The 23,725-nt window shown below is 33.0% G+C and overlaps 1 protein-coding gene across 1 annotated transcript in view; it reads left to right on the top strand.

Moving 5' to 3' along the window:
• Nucleotides 1-23,725, top strand: part of LOC118185701 (carbonic anhydrase-related protein 10-like) — a gene marked incomplete at its 5' end in the record, with an annotated part of 459,955 nt that overhangs the window by 193,529 nt on the left and 242,701 nt on the right. Inside the window, one exon of the mRNA XM_085808190.1 lies at nucleotides 6,027-6,163. Coding sequence (XP_085664316.1) covers nucleotides 6,027-6,163 — 137 coding nt within the window. The remainder of the gene's footprint in view (nucleotides 1-6,026; nucleotides 6,164-23,725) is intronic.

The raw sequence follows: 23,725 nt of genomic DNA on the forward strand, positions 1-23,725 counted from the left end.
AATGAATATTTAAGTATTTTGTCAAAGGCAGATACATGCTTTTTGCAAGCACATGCATAAATACCCATACATATTTCCTATTTATCATTTCCGGCATGTGCAAATCTTTAATTTCTGTGCATTCACTATATTTTTCGTGTAAAGTAATTTACACTAATTTAGCATACACCCGAAAGTTTTACATAAAAAATATATATGAATATAATTTGAATGAAAATTATAAGTATTATTTTTAATACCCACTCAAAGGTCAGTTTTTCTTTAAAATTCCTCCACAATGGCATCTCTCTCTTTAGGCAGATAGCCCTTGCATGCGTTACTCTATTTAATAAAAACTTAATCTGACCTATGTGCCTAATTACAAATATTTTAACATACATAATTTTGTATTTACATTTAGCCATCAAGTTTCAAACTTTTCAAATCTTCTAGAAAATAAATTTTGGCCGATCTCTTTTAGCAATTTTCTTAAAATCTATATTTTTGTAGTGCAACAGCTTAGAATTTTATAAAACAAATTCATAATCAAAATCGCTGTTGTTAGTTATCGAAAAATAGCCAAGATGTGATTTTTGCGTAAATGTCAGTAAACTATACAAATTGCTATTATCCATTACACTATGAATGATTCTTTCATGCGAGAGTGTCCCTTTTTCGATTTCTATGGAACTGTCGTGTGTCGAAATACTATCAGAATCTTGTCAAGCGAGCTTCTGAATGTAAACAAACAACACCCCGTCTGGTGACCCAAGCTTCAAAGCAGTGCTTCACTTCTAACGCGGAATGGCCCCTCCTCCCTTTCTTACCTCCATGCTACATACGCCTTTGCTCCCTGACCTGGCTATTTAAAGTCCTTAACATGCTTAAAACCCCAAACCCTAGAGGCGATCCAAGAGAGCCCCGGGTCAACCCCCGGTGACAATTATGCACACCTAGGCTAAATGCACGCAGTCAATAATATGAAACCCAACCCAGGTGCAACTGGGCACCAACTTGTCGCCCCACAAAAAGAAAGATGAAGTAAGTTGCAGACTATCTCCCAATGCAAATCACACATGACACTACATACATGACACATGACATTACCAATACGGTTTCTGCCGAGCCAGAACCTACCACCGAATAAACGACGGTTCTAGACACTGTAAAGGCTGTACCCCAGGAGCCGAAACTGTCTAAATACAGGTCCTAGCCGGAACGCCGGCTGTCGCCCCTCAGTCGATCCCATGGTGGTATAACTCCATGGTCGATCCCGGGGGAACTGTACAGCTACAATGAATACTGCTAAATCACTCGCCACGATGAACGTCTCTAAATACCGCTATATCACTCACCAAGATGAATGTCTCTAAATTATTCGATCTTTAGTTAATTCTTTTCCCTGTTCTTTTTTTTTTTTTTTTTTAATAATTTTTTCCCTGTTCTTTTTTTTTTTTTTTTTTTTAATTTCCTTTGAATATTTCTTTTGTATTACTCAGTATGGTGTCCTTTATTTTACATTTAATTCATTTTTACTGCTAAACACGTAACCGAGAATATTTAACGTATGCAAAGTAGTCTGACTTCTTAATATAACTGAAACTAGATTGCATTTCAGAATCCAGTTATATAAATTATGAATCATACGTGTTATAGAAAACCAGTATTCAACGTAATAAAAATGTCATGTAAAACGGATCATCTTCAATCGTTCTTCACAAATATATATGCAATCTTTTTAGAGAATTATTTATTCATCATTTTGCTTTTCTTATGAATTTCATAAATAATAAAAAAAAATAAGCAATTAATTCATCCGCTCTTTAAAAGCAATTGAATTATTATTTTGATTGAACTTAATAACAAAAGTTTACAAATTTTGAGTTCCATGTGCAAAATTCATAAGAATAAGTTAAATATGAATGCAGCCATCCACAGTATTATCTATGAAAACATTTTACTTTTCTGTAATAATTTTTGAATGAAGTTAATTAAAAGGATAGTTTTTTATAATGTCAATCTAATTTAACTAATGTAATAACTTTAAGTTTTATAGATCCATAATTTAACTAAACTACTGCAAAATTATTTCGAATATATTAATGTGCTTTGCAATATAACATCACATTTATATTATAAATAGTATTTGCGTATGAGATAAATAATCTTCCGTTTCTGTGCTATTACAAATGAGTATATTGTAAAGAATATCTGAGCAAGAGAGGTAGACAGATTAATGTCTTTTTTTCTTTGAAAATCGCATAAAGGCTTTATTTTTCAAAGGCTGTAGAAGTAACTTCATTCCTTTATATTTTGCTTACAGGTGATTCTCTTTTCAATGTCATATGTTTTGAGATGCTTCTTCATAAAGGCTTTATCTGCCTTAAATTCTGCATATGAAATAAATTAAAAATCTATAAAAATTGTAATAAATATCTGAAGCATTTATGAATCAGAAACGTGTTTACATCCTTTAACACAAAACTAATATTAAAGAAGTAATCGTTTGCTCGCTAGGCTTCATTATACATGTAATGTTTCCGTTTCGCCCATCCAGAAACGCACAAGACGCATCGAGCAGTTAATCATGCCCCAACTTTTCTTTACTTTAATTCTCACATTCCTCCACTTCTACTTACGGGAACTGAAGTTATAAATAGTCAGGCGAGACTTTCTCCCTTTCGTCACACACTGAAATTGGTTGGTGAAAATAACGAATAAAAATTTCCTATCAGCAGTCGATGGCGCAAACTTTATGCGATTCCTAAGTTGCTCCTCTTCTCAACTAATGAAACAGTTCGCTGTATATAAAGTAACCGGCAGACTAACCGATTCCTTCCCTAAGCATTTTATTAATCGCTTTCAGCATTATCAGCCGCTCAGCAGCTGGGGCTCCCAAAAACAAATAGTGTCTTTATCAAGAATCTTACATATGAGAAACGGCGTCTGTATGCAATTGGAGTAAAAGAGCTGCTAACTGGATGGCAGTGTAGGATGTTTTTAATTGATACAGTGCCCACCTGTACTGAAATCCTACAATTGTTTCAATCAAAAAATTCTTTGATAATAAATTTTTCAGATGTATAATATATCAAAATTAGAAATTTTCAATGTGATAAATGTGTTCGTTATTTACACCTTTATTTGACCAACCCCGTGATGTCGATGTAGAGAAAGATGTATATTTCTTTCTTTTCGTTTTTGATTTGGGCATTTTTTGTGCCAAACATGCAGTTTGCCACTATTTTTTTATTTATTTTTAATGTTTTTAAATTTTTGTTTGCATCATTACCACAACATTTTGCTGCTTTCAGAGCGCAATGGTTTAGGTTTTGACCTGCTTTATATTTATTCATCTATATGTGTGTGTATATATTTGTTTTATGGATTACATACATATGCACCCATATGTAGAGATAAATAGGTAGATAGAAAGATGCATATGGGAAGTATCAAAGACGTCTTACTGAAACCACTGGAAAAACGTTTCCTTTTTATAAATTCAACAAAGAATAATTTTAAAGTATTGTTGACAGTTATTACTGTCAATGATGAACAATGCATTATACTGGGAATAATTTGTAATTCAATTTCTGTTGAATTCGAATTTTGAGCTGTTTTAGAGATACGTAAGTAGGCATGCTAACTTCAAAACTGTAGTTAGTTTTCTTCTACCATGTCAAGTTTTTTTCTCTACACCTTCTGTGGATGAGACTACTCTTCTCGGTGTCAAACGTGTATCCTAGGAAGTACTGTTGATGTTCTACTGATGACATAATCCCTCCGGCTGGCGCCGGGTGAATGATGCCTTAGGAGGCCAGGGATAGGTGCATAATTGTCTAAATTAGTTCACTTACCGCCTAAGACACTATAGTGAGACTTTGTGTGCCTCTTCGATATAACTTTGGAAATTAAGTGCGTTTGATTAAGATAATTTTAATTTTACAATTTACGTACGCAAAATGAAAATGTAGCCGGAAATTTATAAATAATAATTTTACATAAAATAAAATCGGAACTGTACTATGAGGAGGCGAAAATTTTGAGTATGGGTAAGTGGGTGAAATATTAAAATAGAACATTGTGTAGAACGTATTCTAATTATTAAATATCTGATGTGTGATTACGATGCACAATATAAAAGTATAGGCACAAAAAACAAATGTGTACCTTTTTTTAATTGACTCTCCGGCAAGATGTTTTGTTTTCTGTGAAGAACTTTTTTTACGTTCAACATGCTCGAATCGCTACTTGGATAAGAGTAGAAAGCTCAATTCTTTTAATCAGAAGTATACAGGGGTGGATTGGAACTTTGTATAATAACAGGCTGATATATAATATATTATTTTATCGCCTTAGCACGAAAACAGAATTACTGATTTTACGGGATTTATTATTATTATTATTATTATTATTATTATTACTATTATTATTATTATTATTATTATTATTATTATTATTATTATTATTGTTATTGTTATTGTTATTATTATTATTATTATTATTATTATTATTATTATTATTATTATTATTATTATTATTATTATTATTATTATTATTATTGTTGTTGTTGTTGTTGTTGTTGTTGTTGTTGTTGTTATTATTATTATTAGAGTAATCAGCATTGGGCAAAGAAAACAATAAATAAACCGTATTAAACTAAAATAATAAGTTTGTCGCATAAAATACATTAAAAAATTTCAAAGTCGTTTCCAATCGCTGAATTATTGCTATCAGCAAAACATAATCACTATTATAATCATTGTGAAAGCTGTCGAAGACATATGAGGATTAATGTATATATGTATTGCATGCCGCAATAGGAATAGTTCCAAGAACCATTCAGAAAATTCAAAACCTGGGAATCTGCGTTGAAATATCTATTAGTTGGGACGAAGTTGTATGCTATTTTAGTGACGTGATCATTATTGAATCTCTAAACATCATACTTATATTTTTAATAGAATTGTTTTCATGCTTTTCCGCATGTTTCAGAATGTTGTAGGCTACCCTGCATATGAAAGTTTCAGCGAAGAATATGAGATTGGAGAATTAACCTCAGAATTAAGTCGTAACCTGTGTTCAGGAATATGTGACAATAACTTATATTCAGGAGTATGCTACTGTTGAAATTTGACTACCTTGTATTATAGTATATGACTTTTTAAATATATTGTATTCAATGAAATCTGATTGAGCAACCAGTGGTTGAGTGATAAGCCTGCTAAACAGGAATAACTGGTAACTGGTTAGATTTTCCAATAATAGACTGGTTGAACTGGTTTACGTAGTTCTCCCATGTTTATAGGAAATACAAACTAGTTTATCTTAGAATGTGTTTTACGAAAACGTTTCTTCTGAGACAGTAGACTGGCGATTAAGCTAGTCTGGGCAGAGTTAAAGCCGTAAGAGGTAAATAGCGCTCTTGTGTTTTGTCTTAATCAATGAATTATTTAGCGAGAATATCTGTTTCGAAACAGAGTATGAAAAGCTTGATTGCATAGAAAATTATGTCACTTTAATACATACTATTTTATTGTGGATTTGATAGCAATGAACTTTCAGTGTTGAGCAGTGTATTTAAATATTGTTGATTCAGTTCGGTTACGTGCTAGAAAGAAATTTAAGTTAAATACCAATTATGACAGTGTTATGATACATGGGTTCAATAGTTTGCTTAATACTTTTTGCCAAATTCTTGAATGATTTGCATTATATGTATCTGTTTTAAAACGGAGTTTGAAATAAAGTAATTAAAGGCGGTACTTAAATCTCACATTTTCTTTTTCCAAACTAATCACGTAAAGCAGACGATAGGTTTAATAAACTTCTGTCGTACCAGAAGTTATTGACAAATACCTTTCCATCTTGCTAGGCAATACATTTAGAATACTACCATTTTTCAGTTTTAAATACTATGATAATTCGCGTACATAAATGCTTAATATATTATGTAAATCAGTGAAATTTCTGTTGATTAAACTGCATTTTAATACAGAAAAGATACTGAATCATTTTTAAAAATTTCTAATGTTATCCCATTGTAGGACCGGATTTTTGGGGTCTTCTGAATCTCGAATGGAGTTTATGCAGCAAAGGCAGAAGGCAGTCGCCCGTGAATGTTGATCCAGCTGGACTTCTCTTTGATCCCAGTCTTAGACCTCTTCATGTCGATAAAATTAGGGTAAGTTTTCAAACACGTAGTAATAAATTGATATCAAGGAGGATTTTAATTAATTACACTGCATCACGAAAATCTGTAAAATAAATTAATTTCACTTAGACTGTTGTGAAAACTTAGTCGCTTATTCATTGAAATATTAATTTCATGTATTTAACTTCATTTATATTCTTGCTCTCATGCAAGTAATTAGATATATTGGCCGTGCTCATTTTGTTTACTGAAATAAATTTTGTTTATTACAGTAAATGCCATATGTCTAAATTTTGTAGTTTTCTTCATTTAATAATCGCTTTTACATCATTGGTGTATTCAAAAAGTTTTATTGAAAACTCCCCAACCGAAGCAAAGTTTTCTTAATAATTTTTCATTTCATATTTCTGAATGAAATACCTAATTCCTCAAATTCATTTCAGTACTTTTATTTCAAAATCAGCATCGCAGAAAAATAAAACGCCTCTAAATAGCATTAGCGAATAAGTTGCTACTCAATTGGTCGTTAATTTAAAGAAGATCTGGGCTCATTTATAGCTTCATTGCTTCCAAATTATGAGCGAACACTGTCTTTGTTCGCATATGGTCTATCGCGTTAGCTCCCAGTTCAGCATTTCTTTGTTATTTCTATTCGGAATAGGGGATTAGAGGAAAATTCGATTATAGACATTAATAGCTTTGCTGACATGTGTTGCAGAACTTGGTCCTTTGTATCATATTTAATTAATTAATTTTGAATGCTAAGACTGTTTGGAAGTAGATAAAATAATACTAATTCCGCCGATGGCAAAGCGGAAGCTCAGAAAATCATTCCATCTATATAATATAGGTATTGCCTGTAAAAGGCAAATTAAATATATCTGTGACAGATATTTTAAAATAACTAATAACTGATGCAAAGATAAATTTAGACTTTTAAGTTAAGAATTTAACTTTCTGGGTGTGACGAGCAAAGAACAAAATATTTGGAAAAACTAAGGAATTTTTTCCCTTCGATAATAGCTTTTTCATCGAAAACTGGGCCATTTTCAATTTCAAATGGTTTTATTAATTTTACTACTAAAAAAAGAGCTCAGATGCTTTACTCATCTTAGTTCGAGTTACAATGAATACAATTTTTAAATCATAAATAGGCAGTGCCACAATTGAAATTTTTATACATATTGTTTAACCCTACAAATGACCAAGTTTTAATTATTATAAATAATTTAAAACCAGTTAAATGAAAGTAAATTCATAACCATTTTTATTATTCGATTTTCTTTGAGATATAGTTGTTAAAATAACCAGGCACAGATTTTATTATTTGCTTGGTTGTTCTTTTGTTATTTATTTATTATTTACAGTACATAACGGCAAATATTTCCTTGAATAAATTATAAAGAGTTACATGTGCATAAAAGTGAAACTTGTACCCACCTGTAAATCCATTGGTCGAAAACTTTCTGCTCCAGAAGTGCAAAATACAATACAATTTATTTTTTGACACATGAAACATATCAAGAAATCTTTAAAATTATATAATATATAACTGCTCCAGAACTATTAGAATAATTTCATTGATAAGCTCCTGTCTCGAGTGCTAGACTAGAATTAGATTTTCAATATAAGAAATTCCTTCTAGTGTTTAAAAATAAAAGTGTCTTCGAAACTGATTTATTGAAAAAGAGAGATTCCAAACTAAAGATTTTACAGACATTATAATGATTATTTCTCACTGAATTTTAAATTAAATTTGAAGCAATGAATTCTAAAATTCTCTTGAAGATTAAACGTGTCTGCAAATATAAATGATTCTGTTTAGTGTGTGTGTGTGGTGTATTTACGGCAAAGCACACTAGGGCTATCTGCCTAAGGGGAGGGATGCCTTTCGTGGAGGACTTTCTAAGGGAAACTGGCTCGTATACACGTTACACATGGGGAAAACCACGAAAACACCCATGCAGCCAGCCCGTTCGCGGGATTCGAACCTCAGACCGAACTACCAGTGTTCAGCGACTTTACCGCTCGGCCGCTGGTGGGCGATTCTGTTTAGATTTCGACAGTTAGGCTTATATAGCTAATTGAAGCAACAGAAAAACTACTAACATAGGAGTATTCGTTATGGTTTTAAAAATTTTTCCAAAAGAAAATGCTTTCGTGGATGATTTTCTGAAAGAAAGAGCGTAACGAATTGTAGCATTCTCCCATGCGTGCTGAACTGGTACCAAGTCCAGCTAATAACTGGCAAATCTATTGTTTGTATTCTGGCGATAGCATAAATGATTTTTAGCACTTCCTACTCCGAAAAACCTATTGCTCTTAACAGAATCATTGGGGTTAAAATGAGTAAAATGTAACAGATGATAATTCGCCATTAAGAGAATTTAGTTGGCAAGCACTTTTGCCTTACCTCAGACATCCTTTAGGTGGGGAAGAATGTAAGGAATTATCGCACTCCCATTTGCGTGCTGTCTTGGTGTAAGTGACACCGAGTCCAGTCTTTAATTTAAAGACCCATGGTATAAATCCGCGCAAGGGTAGGGTTGATTTTTCACGTTTCCCGCTCCGAAAATCCTAATGACTCACTCCCATTTTTGTGTTGTAGATAGAGACAACGTCTTTACGTTTAAACTGCTTCTCTATTTTGCCGATCCATCTTTGGAAATATAAAGTCACGCGCATTGAAGCGTGACTTTTATATCACCCTATAATCTTACAAGTAATACATCATATGAAATTTTAGTTGCAGTGTAAGCTGTTAGCTTTAAAAATTGTGTGTTTTACGCAAGATAGAGATTAAATTTTTGTAAGAACAATGATTTTTTATAATTAGGCATTATTAAACGCAGCGGTGTGATTGCGATGATATCTTTCCCAGATTTGTTGACGATTGCGTCCCTTTCTTACGATACGTGCTCACAGTTTCACGAAATTAGATTACCAAGCGGAAAATCATTGTTTTGTTATGTTCATGAACATTTAGGAAAGTCTCTTTAAACGCTTCAACAATTTTTCCGTAAGATTGCGTTGAGAAATAATGCTCCACCGTAAAAATTCGTTCTACCTGCCAAAAGCAATCTTTATTATTAACCAAACAAAAGGTTCTCAAAGCTAATGGCATAAACTGCCACTGAAATTTAAAGTAGAGCTTGTAGCACTATACTATAAAGCACTATTACGCCTTGTTGCATTATACGAATGACAACCATTGAAACAATTTGCCCTGAATATCAATTTCAAAAATTCAACAATTTTTGACATTTTGATAGGCAAGACTTTTAGACCACTTTATAGAAACTATAGAAAAGCGAACAGGAATCATGTAAAGAAAATTGTCAAAAGGCTAAATACATTTTAAATGATAACATAACTCCAGTCATAAATGCAAGAAATTTTGCTTAGAATATTGTTAAATGTTTAGCACCCTTTAAAAGTATTGCAAGCTCCGTTTAGTCGATCAAAAGAAAAGCCAACAGACCAGGAATATAACATTGAAGTTTGACTGACTTGCTTCAAAGCTTAAGGGGCCATTTGTACAACGGCTGTGATTCTCGACCGCAGCCTGGAATATACTTATGAGCATTAATTCTACATAAAATACTGTTGTGTACGTATGTGTTTTTAATAGTTTGAATACACACAGGAGCGGTGATAGATTGATCAAATTTATTTTATCAAAAGAAGCACTTTACAGTTCTGAAACTTTACACAAAATAGGCATACAGCTGTTCACAGTATCACAGAGTACAATCAATAGTTACACTTCAAACTACTAGGAACGTTAAACACAACGCAATGAAAGCTCGGCGAAGCTTTCTCAGATATTTCACTACTCCGAATTCAGCTCTAAACAAACAACTGAGATCAGATGAGCTGTCCAGTATTATATAGTTTTCATATAGCTGCCGAGGAATCTCTAGTAAATTCAATTTCTCGAAATTACTGGAAAGCATATACGGTTAAAGTTACATCTAAAACCCGGATACGGTAACAGTTATGTAGCGATCAATTAAATTCTTTGAGTTACATAACAGAAACTGGACTCAAATGTTGCCAAATGGTTGCCAAGTTTGGTGACTTTTGGCGATTTCTTGCCAAATTTGGGGACAAAAATTAGTTGCCCAAACTATTGTCAGCTTGGCAGTATCTCGCCGAAATAGCAAGATAGCCATTTACTCATTGTTAAATAGACTTTTATATTCTTATACACTTCACTTATTTACCTCTTTCCCTTTTAATTAAAACTAACAGCAACAGCTAAATGGAGGAACAAATAAGTATTAAAAATCGAGTGTCTTTGACTTTTAAAATATCAATTAGAATATTTTTTTGGCGTAGATTTGCTGTCCCTAACAGAAGGTATTGTGTCTCCCTGTTGCTTTGTATTCCTTACTTTTCATCGCGATTTGAGAATATCGTCGTTTGTTTTTGAAGAACTCGTGTGTTTAAATACTGTGAAAAAATAATAAAAGAAGCCCAGATTTTCAAAATGGAAAAATGGTTAGGATTTACTAAGCAGAAAAGTGATGATTCTCAAGTGATGTATTCAGGATAATCTACTAGCACTAAGAATATTGAAAAGAAAAGAAAATTGTTTACAGAAAATATAATGAACGTTATTTATTATTTCGTTTTATTTGGAATGGAGATGAAATGGATCCTCATGCTCAATCAAGGTAATAAACCATCGTTTCTTAAAAGGCATCTTGAATCTGAGCATGCAAATTTAAAGGGTAAATCTGAAGAATATTTTTAGCGGAAATGATCGGAGTTCAAAAACATTAAACAAGTATTGAAATGTTTTCATAACTTCAAGTGAAAAAGCTTTAGAAAATAGTTACCTAGTAAGCCTATCAGGTTCAATGTTCCGTCTTACTTTCTTTGGGAACATGCAAGGACCTGACTCGGAACAGAGAGCTTACTAAAGCTATGTTCAATAACTGTGGTAAGTAGACAGGATACACAAGAAGGGTATACAAAACCCTTTATTTTTCTCTCTTTACAATAATTTCCGTACTTCGGAATACAAAGACCCACTACTTGTGGTCTAAACGTAAGGATATAAAAATATAACTAAACTCTTAACTTTGAAATAATAAACGTGGAAGATTGGCCTTATATTAACAGGAAGCCGTATGTAGTACAGAGAACTGTTAACACTACAATACGTTTAAAATTATCAAGAGGATTAAACCTCTAGCCTGGAAGGCAACCAGCAACTGAGTAAAACTTCTAAGGTAAGCGGCCTGCTTCGACTAACTCCTTCCTCTCTCTCGCTTGGCAAAAAGCCACAACTTAAGTACTTGGCGTTCGCCAGACAAATTTTGCATAAATAAGTTAACGCTTATAATTCTGGCCGGAAGTAGAAAATAAGAAGTGATGGTAAAGATTTAAAATAAAATAAACGTTAGTAAAACTTAAGATCCTTACAAGCCTAAGAATTTGCCAAGACTAGCCAGGTTTACACTATTGGAAATAATCGGATATTATTAACAGCAGCTAAAGATATTCTTGTAAGATATCCATAAAAAGAGCGGCTAATGAACTTAATAGTATTCCGTTATCAAATGATATACAAGTTATTAAATGATAACTAATGATTACTAGTTTATAACACGTTTCGAAGAAGTTAAACAAATTGCCGAAGAGTATTTATTTTGTGAATCTCTTCATGGTATAGTAGCTACAAATGAAATTTTCAAAAGGGATTGACAGTATATGTTTGAGAATGATATTCCTTGGAATACGTGCATTGCCGTATACAGTTACAGACGTCGGGCTTTAACAAGAAAACATTCCGGTGTTATTTCTGAAAGAAAGAAAGTCGCAGCTGAAACTAAATTACTCACTGCCTTTATTAATCGTGAAGCTTTAGTAACCAAAACAATCCCCCAAACCTGAAAAATCGGTTTGTTTCAATCTGTGAAAATTGTTAATTTTATTACATCCGCACAAGCCGCACTTTACGATTTTATATCAAGAGATGGGCATTTAACAGGAAGAGCATATTTAGCATATTTAGCTGATATTTTTGGAAAGTTAAATGAATTAAATTTAGGATTACAAGGACAAGTTGTTAATTTTTTAACATTAGAGATAAAATAAATGCAATGATAAAAAAGGCCAACTAATAATCAAGGAATTGGATAATAATATTTTAAGCTTTTTACCATTTTTAGAAATTTTCTACCCGAAACTAATTTGAAAATAAAAGAATTAGCATTCGAAGTTAAAAATCATTGTTTTTCATTGATAAATACTTTCAACGTGTATTTTTTCGAGTATTATGAAAAAGAAAACTGTATTAGAAATCTATTTTGTTAAATGTACCTGCAATTTTATCTTTTGAAGAAAGAGAACAATTGATAGAAATTTCGTATAATTGTACTTTAAAAAATAACGCACTTGTTAACTTTTGATGAACCGAAAGAAAGAATTTAAAATGAATTTCAAATAAAGCTATAAAAATTTTATTGCCACAACCTATTCGTGTGAACAAGGGTTTTCTTCCATCTCATACTTGAAAAATAAGTACAGAACAAAATTAAAAGAGGATCCTAATTTACGGTTAAAATTAAGTGAAAACAGACCAGACATAAATAAATTATATTTCTTAAACAGGACCAAATTTCGCACTAAAGCTTAGAAATAAAATATTATAACTTATATTTTGATAATTAAAATGGCAACCAGTTTTTAATCTAATATTTTTATGTGTGCATATGTGCATATTTAATACAAATAGGCAATAAGTTGTGCAAATGGCAAAATATATATTTTTTAATATTTCTATTCATAAACTGGAAAATAATCCTTGTAAAATATAGTTGTGGTAATAATGTTTTTCAGTCTTTGTTTAGATGGTACGCGTTTGTCAAAAGATTGAGAACCGCTAACCTAGGTATCATCGATATAAAACACATCTGTCTACGGAAACTAAAAACAAAAGGAAACTGCACAGGATTATAGATCTCTTGCAACTACTGCTCAGTTAAACCACTAATTACTTAGTTTCTTCATCTCTAAATTATGTTTCTTTATGTGTCATTTAGAGTGCGTTCTTTTCGTATTGAATATTGATTTAGTTCACGTAACAAGAACTTATTCCCCAAATTAAAGTGACTGAAATAAAAATTAATTGTGAATAGTATTTTTCTGCTAATTAAATCATAGGTTATGCGTCTTTCTTATGTTTTACTTGCAACTTCCTTCAACATAGCAGTCATTGTAATTTAACAGTGAACATCGCCTTTATTACCCAATAAATTCAAGAGCTGACATTATAGTTTTAATATGCTCAATGTTTGATTTTCTTTGAACATTTTTTACATGACAGGAGAGGGATTCGAAGTAATTTCTCTGTAACAGAGTTCATTAAAATGTTGTAGATGGGCTATTTTTAAGTGAAGAGATGAGTAAAGGCAAATGGAGAAAATGAAATATATTTTCAGCAAGTCTTTAACTGTACGTTAGAAACGTTTCTAAACTACCAAGACAGTAGTCATTTACTATTTGATAAAATTCTTCTCACATATGAGGAGATCATACAGAATCATTGATCAACTATTTTTACTTGACGGTCTTACATTCTTTCAGATTAGGGTAATTACTGCTAAACATTTAGTAAACTCCGATCTAAGTGACTTGCAACCATGTCATCTCATATGGAAATCCTGTGAAATTGAAAAGAAGTAAAATGTGAAGACTCATTGTCGTACTGAAAAATCCAAATCAATACGCATATTGTAAGTCTTTTGACTAATGCATATTAATCAAGCTTTTCTTTAAGCTTCTATGCATTTACTATCTCATTTAAAAAGAAAAAAATGCAGTCGAAGAAATTTATTAATTTATCTGAATTTCTACAAAAAGCAAGTTTTCACTGTCCGTTGCTCTCTATCTCCAGATAATGAACGTATTGACTTCAGATAATGAAAGTCCAGCATTTGATTTAAAGTTGAGTTTCTAGCACTATATAATAATTTTGTTCTTTGCTCCATACAGTTTATGATTACAGAGTCACTGCATATGGCTGTTTCTATATTTTCCCTCCAGAATTAAAGCATAATCTGGAAACATATGCTCACTGATTAAATTTTTCAAGCAGTGTCCAATGTTGAAATTATTTATGATAATTATATGCAAATAATTGCAAAGCTGGAATTCTGCGCCTGGGCTAGCGTATAGAATATGAAATTAGGTAATATATAATGTATTAGACAACCGAAGCATGTTGTAATTCTGTTATGTAATGATGTTTAAAGGTAATATGGTTTCTAAAAGTGATCAGTACTCATTAGTTAAGGCTCAAAGTGGCCGTTTAAGCGGAGGGCAAAAGGGTTGTTAATGGGAAGAGTCGAAGAGAGGTAAATATAAATGGGGGGGGCGGGGTTTGCCATATCTGTATCTCTATTAATCACATCGAGAGATTCGAACTATTTTTAACTGTTAATCAGAAAGCAGATAGTCTGGCAAGGAGCAACACCTGCACTGGAAGTCAGTTTTCTGTCACTGTTTACTAGAAAAACTGTGAACCTGTAGTGTTCGATGTTTATTAACCATTTATCTTATCTTTTTTTGCCTTTTATCTCACTTATTCTTCCGTTGTCTGACATCAGAAGGAAAATTAATTAATGCATTTAAGGAGTAAAGCTCTTGCGTTTAAAAGAGAGAGAGCATGTGGCAACAATCACAGGCCATCTTGCCACTGTCTTCGTCGAGCTCCAGAATTAGTTGAATCGGCTTAAGTCTTGCTAACCTTAATTGCTTGCGTAAGTTAAAGGTCTGAGCTAAAACTTGCAGGCATGCTTTGTCTGGTAAATTCCATAATTTAATAATTTCAACTTTGTATATGTCTCCCTCAAAATCCCGAGTTCAGTGCCTGTTATTACAGATGCTGTGCACCGATAGACTGACAAAATAGTTTTGAAACTTTCCGATGTGCTGAACTTATTTTACCAAGAGATTAAGATAGAGCAATATGTCGTCTGACTCTCCTCCTGAAGTCAGAGATTAATACTTTAACCTTCCAGCACGCGCGTATGCGCAAAATTAATGATAAATTCAGTATTTAATACACATTTTTTGCATATCAAAGCTGAGACGTCTGAAGGTCATTTTTATTCCTCCTTGGGTTTCGTAACTTTTATGAAAAGCTGCCACGTGGCAGCTTTTTCATCAGCGTGGTCGTGTTTTAAAATTCGCAAAATATTTTTTTCTGAAATATTTTGTAATTTTGTATTATTTTAATTTGAATACATTTGGCTCGGTAAATTTTATACCTGTTTTCATGGAAAAAAAAAAAAAAAAAAAAAAAAAAAAAATGTGTGCAACCAGCTGATTTTGCTCTGATTCTTCAAGAATTATCTGATGAAGGAAAGGAAGACAAGGAAACCTTTGGATGGGAGAACAATAGCGATTTCCATTCCTTATTTTCTTTTATTTCTGTTTTTTAGAAATAAAAAAACATTAAAGTTAGTTTAAAGTGCGTTTTTGTAACCAGAAAGAAATAAATTTCCTTGCAGATGTAATGCTAAACTTACTTTTTTCCCTACCAAGGTGTTTTCCTTTTTTATTGTCTATACTTGTCTTTGATGAATATTAAAATTAGCTTCGATTTTAAAATATAATTATTAAATAATAAATTTAAAACTTTCTATAATGAAATACATCATCGCATTGCCATCTCACTAACAGAAGAACTTAAAAATATTTTACTTATATTTGAATGTGATATCATTAGTATTTTGCAATAATAAAATTAATATTTTATTTCTTAACAAATTTTTTATCAATATTCACTCATTTCTGTCGTTTTTCGTGCCAAAAACAGTAAAATAACGGATGTCGTTAAAAATACGACGCGTGCGTGCTCATATAAAATTGCCAAGCGCGCGTGCTGGAAGGTTAAGTTTGAAGGTTTGGTACGATGCGGCTATAAAAGAGCTGATTTCATACTTTCAGGCTACCACAGGAGCACGAATTAACCATTATACTTCAACACGAAGATTTTACGAGGTTGGAGAGCATGAGAGTCAACTAATTGGGACTCGTTTTAAGGTGCTGTTTTAGGCATGTTCAATGGAGAGAAGACGAATGGGAGCCTATAGTGTTAACTGATGGGTGCGGAATATATAGGCAGCACTGTTAATACTAGACGCATTTGATCTGGGCAGGCCGATGAATACGCAGCTTGCTTTCCTTTGTTCTTGAAAGATGCCATTTGGAAGTTCTTTTATTGTTTGGGCAGGAATTTATCAAAACTGGCAACACTAAATTTCATATCTTTGACAAAGGTTCTATAGCTGGTCGCAGAAATGTGGACTGGGGCTTGGAACTCATATAAGGCTAAGTAGGGGTTCTGTTGGCCTAGGTATTTGGCTAATGAATGGCAATGTTTATCAGCATCGAGAATTTTTGGTGTTAAAATGCTTTAAACAGAAAATATCACGAGAAAGGTTTAGCTGCCTTACTGACCAGATTTGAACCCGATTAAGTGTGTCTGAGAAACATTAGGCGGCCGTATTGGAGCCGGCCAAAAGCCATTCCAGAAACTCCAGGATCAGAAATTTGCACTTCCAAAAGAGTGACATACAGTTGCACAAGACTTAATTAACAGTTTCGTAAATTCCCTGAAATCAAGATGTGTAGTTTGCATTTTGTCAAAGGTGACAATACACCGTACTAAAAAGGAATTTTTGCACAACATGAGATATTATGTTTGCATTATATTTAAAATCCCCATAGATTTAATTTTAAATACAATATGTTGACATTTTCAACTGGCTATTAATTTAAATATTTCTGTTAATTAGATATAACGAGACCAGGATTTCAAGCAGAGAAAATTTGAATATCGTAGCATATTTTCCATCCTTTGCCAGTCCCAAGAAGTAAATGTTGTTCTGAGACCGGTTTTCAATTTAACAAATGTATGTACACCGTACTTTCTTCAAAAATAAAAATTCAAAATTGTATCTTTTGAATTTCCAGCTATATTTGTAAATCAAAGTTTTTAGCATAATTTTTTGGAAGGTGTTCATGTATTGAATATTATAATTTTCGTATATACTTACTATTTCATAAGAAAAGTTGCAGTTTAACAAAGCTAGGTAAAACGAAAACACTGCATGTGGAGTTTGAATTCTGTTTGAAGTGTGAATTTGCATATTTATTAAAAAAAAGGAAAAATGGGAGGAAAAAAGAATTCCGGATACATACAAAACCGTTTTTCCAAACGTTTCTCTTAAATAAAGTAAATTTTTAAACCCGAATCACATTTGTTAACACAAGAAATACATTCATTAAATGTAAATTAGATGGAACAAGGTAAATTTGAAGTATTTTTTGATTAATATGTTTATTAAGCAGCAGACTCAGCGAACAGTTTATCAAATGTTTGAGCAAATAAAAATGACTATCTCCATTGTTCTCTTTATATTCTTCTGCATGATGCCATTACACAAAATATTATTAAAAGATGTTTATCCCCCAAACCAAGCATGTGCAGAACTGTCGTAAGCAATTATTCACATATCGGCCTTTGAACATTTTGAGTAATAAAATTTGATTATCATCCAATTCGTTCGCTTTTTATTTTAACTTCAGAGTTCATTTTCAGTTTATTTTAAGAATAAAGTAGTGGAGATTTATTTATACTGGAAAAAGATATATTTATCCTCCTGATGAGGCTTTGTTGAATCAATCTTCATTATTCTGTTATTCCTTTATTTATCTCCTTAAAAATTTTAATCACAAAATTTTTCGTATGCTTTAAAGTACTGCCTTCTTTTTGTTTACGTAAAGAATTGACACCCCTTTTCTATATCAATTTCGCATTTGTATTTTTTTTGTTTCATGTGGATGCAAGAACTTGTTATATAAAGAGATTTAATATATATATATATATATATATATATATATATATATATATTGGAAATAAATTTAATTTAATTAACAAATTTTGATATTCCAATGATAATCACTAATTTTGCGCAAATGCAAGAATATTTCAATTTACAAATTAAGGTTAAACAAAATATACTTTGACTTCCCAACTAGGGAAAAACATGAAATTAAACAAAATTAAATAAAACCTGCAGACATGAAGGCAAGAATAAAATGTAAAAGCTTTTGAATGGTAACAAAAATAAATCTTTATTTAAAATAATATTAATTCATAATTTAAGGATTGGAGTAAAATTAAATATATAAAGATTAATTTCACATAGTTTTTTTCTCAAGGGGCTACACCGGTTCCAATAAATCTTTCTGTATTTAAATATTGCCTTGTTTCTGAATCTCCAATCATATATATATATATATATATATAAGAACAAATATTAAATATATGTATATATGCAGTATAAATATTATATATACACTTCTGGCCATTAAAATTGCAACACCAGGAAGGAATAATTTGACGAACGTCGAAATGACATGAAAGGAAGAAGAGTTTGGGATATGCAAATGATTAGTATTTCAGCGCATTTAGACGATGCAGGGGGTAGAAACGACATCTGAAGTACTGCATGAAAAAAAAAAAGTTGTGTAGTGGATTTCTCATTCGGAAAGCGTTTTGTAAGCTCCGAACTTGCTCAGAATACCGTGTTATGACTCGAATAATAAGAAGATATGCTTACCAGCATGTGTTAGAATTCGATAGAGGCAAGATCATTGCCTATCGAGAGTGCGAATAATCGTCCGTGATATCGCCCGACGCACTGGTCGACATCCAACTACTGTCATGCACATATCAAATTAATGGGTTGCTGAGGGTCACGCTGAACGGCATGTAGGATCTGAAGGCCTAGGAATAACGCCCGAGAGGATAGAGATATTGTGAGTTCATCCCTGCAAACCTCTAAAACCACATCATGGACCATTAGTTAAGAAATGGACATTATTTCAGAACGCCCAGTACCCGCTCGTACGGTGCGCTGAAGTTTGTAGCATCGTGGGCTATCAGCACGGCGACCATTACTTCATTTTCCCTTGACAATGCAGCATAGAGTGTGATGACGACTTTGGTGCGCCGCATGACAAACCTGGATACAGGTGTCGCACAATGCCATCTTTTCAGACGAGTCTGGGTTCTGCGTGAAGCTGATGGCCGTATACGTATCTGGAGCCTCCGAGGAGACCGCACGTAGCCTACTTGCATTCGATATCTGCATAAGGGCAATGCACTTGGTGTGATGGTTTGGGCAGCTATTGGGTACACGACACGCACATCTCTGGTTCGAATCGACGGTAATTTGAACGCAGATCGGTACATTTATGATGTCTTACGTCCAGTGGTTGTGCTCTATCTCCCAGGCCTGCCAAACGCCATCTTTCAACAAGATAATGCAAGAACATATGTTGACGTCGTGTTCTGACCTTCCTCGATACACAGGGTATTTGTTTCCTGCCTTGGCATGAACGGTCTCCAGATCTGTCACCCATTGAAAACATGTGCTCATGGGTTGCTGAGAGACTGGCCCACCAACCCTCTCCAGCTAATACGGTTGATGATGTGTGGCATAGACTTGAAGCAGCAAATGAAATTGTTGGAATGAGTTGCCCGTTTCTGTCATCCAAGACCATTTCGACTCTATGCCTAACCGGGTAAGGTTAGGCATAGAGTCTGCAAGGTGCGTCAGCTATTTCTACTAATTTTGTCCCCCTGTAAACCTCCAAACTGCTTACAAATTTAATAATTTTGTCTTCATGCCATACTGTTTAGGTACAATAAATATCTTTTCTCTATTTGCTTGCCTTCATGGTGTTGCAATTTTAATGACCAGCAGTGTATATATGTGATGATATAACATAGTTTATTGCAGTAATTTGATATGAGATGAGTATTTGACTAGGGAATACATTAGTTTGCTGTCTCGAGTGCATCGAGGTTAGAAAATCACTGAAAATATCAATTACGTAGTAGAAGATGTGAAGAACTTTTGAAGAATCACAAAATCACTTGATAATCCAAATATCTCTTTATTATTTGTTGATTGCTCTGTGGCATGACACATCACAATGGAGCCAATCTGCACCCCACAGTCTTGATGATACCTAACTATATTTTTGACAGAAGCAGCCAAGCAGGAGACATCCTTTAGCTAGCAAGCGTAGGCAGAGAAAGAGAGAAGGTAGTTCGATTGCAACTGTATTTAAAGTGAAATTGTTTGTTATTGTTATTGGCTAAAACTTATAGGCAATTCAGAAGTTTCAGATGTATATAGGCAAGTAATTTTAGTGAAACTAAAGTAGTTTTGTGTATAATGTAACATGAAAAGCTAAACAATGCTCTGCCGGAAAAATAAGAATACAGGGGCAGGTATATTTAACATTGAGTAAATTGTTATCTCGCTAAATTGGTGAGATATCGCCAAGTTGTCGATGGTTTTGGGGCCTAATTGTATCGCCAAATCTGGAGAGATACACCAAAAGTCTCCAAGCTTGGCGACGTTTGTAACTGAATAACTGTAACTGAAGCTGTATATAGCTGTTAACGTATCTAGCCCTCATATGCCTTCCATTCATTTCAAGAAGTACTACAGATTTTTCTACGTCTGGGAGAACACTATGTAAGACCGGAAAGAATATTAATTTCGGAGTAGTAGTTTTTTTTTAGGTTAGCGTGGTTCACAGTATTTAGATATATCCGTGTTAGCCTTGCTCTTTAAATAAGCTTTGCACTGAATTCTGTCTAATATTCTTAGTAGTTTGAAGTGCAATAACTGATTTTAATCTGTGATACTGTGAAACTCTGTACGAGTATTTTTATGGAAAATTCTAGAATTGTGAAGTTTTTCTTTTGGTAAATTAAGTTTTATCAAGTTATCATCAATCTGCGTGATTTCAATCTATTACGAACCCGTAATCACGCAAAAATGTGTTTCAGCAGTACATGTTACTCAAAAACGTTAATTTGCTAATTTTTGAGTGCATTCACAATTCTAAATTTTGTTTCTTTTAATGGTCAAGGAAATAATTTATTTAGTTTTCATATGCTAAATTATATGAGATTTTCTCAGCATAAACTAAAATAATTAATTTTCATTACTTTAACATCGTCGGTTCCCTTACTTGTCTGTAAACAAATACATCGCAAAATTTATTAATGACAAAGAAAGTAATTTTGCGAATCATCAATTCTAAAACAGATCATTTGTATATGTAACAAATGAAGGTAATACATAAGCTTTTTTGGTAGCGCATACTGTGTCTACCAATGTGCCAAACAATAGCATTTATTCCTTGACATTATGGCAGTCCTACTAATAACTAAATAACTATCCTATTTGAAGAAATATTTATACAAACTGAGAAACAAACAAATGAGCAAAATATTGTGAAAGAAACAATTGTAAAAACAGGAAGTATAAATCATTTAACAGTAAGTTCATGAAAAATGACTTGATGACTTGACATAGTGTTCATGAAAGATATAAAATAAAGCTTAAAAATACACGCACTTTAATAGAATATTCTGTTGACTAACGTTCTTCTAAATGATATTTCCTTCTCACTGAAAAATTTGTCAGTTGGCATAGGAATTAGTACAAGTAAAAGCTTTTATTGTGAGGTAAAGATGCTAATGATCAATTATCATACCATTCAATTTAATGCCCATAATTAAGAAAAAGGTCCACATTGTTTCTAGTAATTAAAAATAATAGTGAAAAATATTAATATATGAAACTTAGTTTTTATATATACTCATGCGCTGATATCTAATAGCTGTTCATAGTTTTAAGAAATAATGAATTAACTAGCACGTTCAACTAAAACATCTGTCAGGTGAAAAAGAATGCAAAGCATTTCCTTATACACAACAGCTCTTCTTTTGTCTTCTAGGCAGGTGTATTAAGAATAAATCTAAGTGTTGATGCTAAACCTAATATAAAAGTAACTGTGAAAATATCTGAATAGAAATTGGCAATCTGGGAAATACTCGTAATACTGAGTTAGCATGAGCTGCTGAATGGAATGTTTCCACTTCATTATAATATTGCATAATGGAGGGTGGAAGTAGTTAGTACAGCTGCTCAAAGGTGTTCATTGAATTGCTGTTATCTTGTTTAACATACTATTTTCTTTTCTTTACACGAGTTTATTTGTATTTGGAGAAATCATGGCCAGCATAAACATTGCTTTTAATTCAGTGGCTCTTGGCACATTTTAGCTTTTCCGAAATTTTAATACCTTTATATCTCTACTGTAGTGCAAATGTCTCACTGAAGATCTTCTTATGACTCTGGGTTAGTAATAGGACGTTCACATGTGATAACGGAATGTGTGTTACTTGTGTGTATGTTATTTGTGACATTCCATTCATGTGTGAAATATTTACAAAAACGGAAAATAGCAGAAACCACATTTAATTACAAATAATATTATTTTGTTAGGTATTTGGATGTAACAAAGCAGACGAGGGTAATCTGCCTTACGGTCAGCATATCTTTTTTAAGGATTTTCTGAGAGGAACTGACTCGCATTCACGTTACACATGGGGAAAACAACGAAAACATCCATGCAGCCAGCCCGTTCGCCTATTTACACTACCAGTGTTCAGCGAAGAAACGGAACTTCAGGCTCGGGGACGCGCTTAGTTATGATTTTAAGAAAAGGCTGTCGTGATGCACGCTTAGTAATGGTAAGATATTTTCACATCTGGAAGACTTTACATGAAAGGTAAAAATTAAGAATCCTCATTTTATGATAATCTAAAAAGAGACAGAGAAAATATATAAATATTTTATTCAGCTGACTGCCCATACAGAAAGAAAATATACGTAAGAATTGATTTTATGGCAATGAATTAATCCCAATAAGTAATAAACTTCAGTTCTCTGATTGTTTAAATGTTGGGAACGTGTGATTAACAACATATAGAATCTCTTTAGGACATTATTCTAGGGTAGATGTGTATGCATCTATTACAGAAAAGAGAAAACGTTAATGCTTTAGAAATCAACTTGATGGAGCAACATAGCTTTATGATAGATTTTATATAATTGACTGGATACGAAAACCTGTTATCATTTATAGAGCTTACCACTGAAACCACAATTACTAAAACGTAAAAGAGTCTGTGTCATGAATATCTGAAACATATAACTGAGGCTGTATGAAAATCACAGCTGAGTATAGCCATGACATGCTGCGATTTTATCTTTTCTTCACCCCTTCAGGATATCGGAATCGCGATTTTTCAACAAAATAACGCTTGGCCACATACTGTTCAGCTTATTCACTCAGTGTGCATTGCTTGGCGTTACGTGTGCTCCCTTGGCCAGTCTCTTCCTCCGATCTCGCACTAGTCGAGCATTTGTGGAACATGACTGGCATCGGTTGAATACCTTCTCTTCTCCCCGGAAAGAAGTTGAACTGTGTAGTTATAAGGTATTTCTCTCGCCTTCTTAGCATGCCTTGGTGGTGTAGTGGACAGCACACTCGGCGTGCATTCGAGAGGTACGTGGTTCGAATCCCGCGAGGGAATTGCTCATATTTCATCTCTAATGTCGCTATAGTAACGCCAGAAGTAAAAACGTTGGTGAATGATAATTCTCCACCGCCAGGATTTGGAAATTGGAT

Source organism: Stegodyphus dumicola, chromosome X1 (genome assembly GCF_044657685.1).
Source record: "Stegodyphus dumicola isolate Sdum_Otavi_A_Nest chromosome X1, ASM4465768v1".
Lineage (NCBI taxonomy): Eukaryota > Metazoa > Arthropoda > Arachnida > Araneae > Eresidae > Stegodyphus > Stegodyphus dumicola.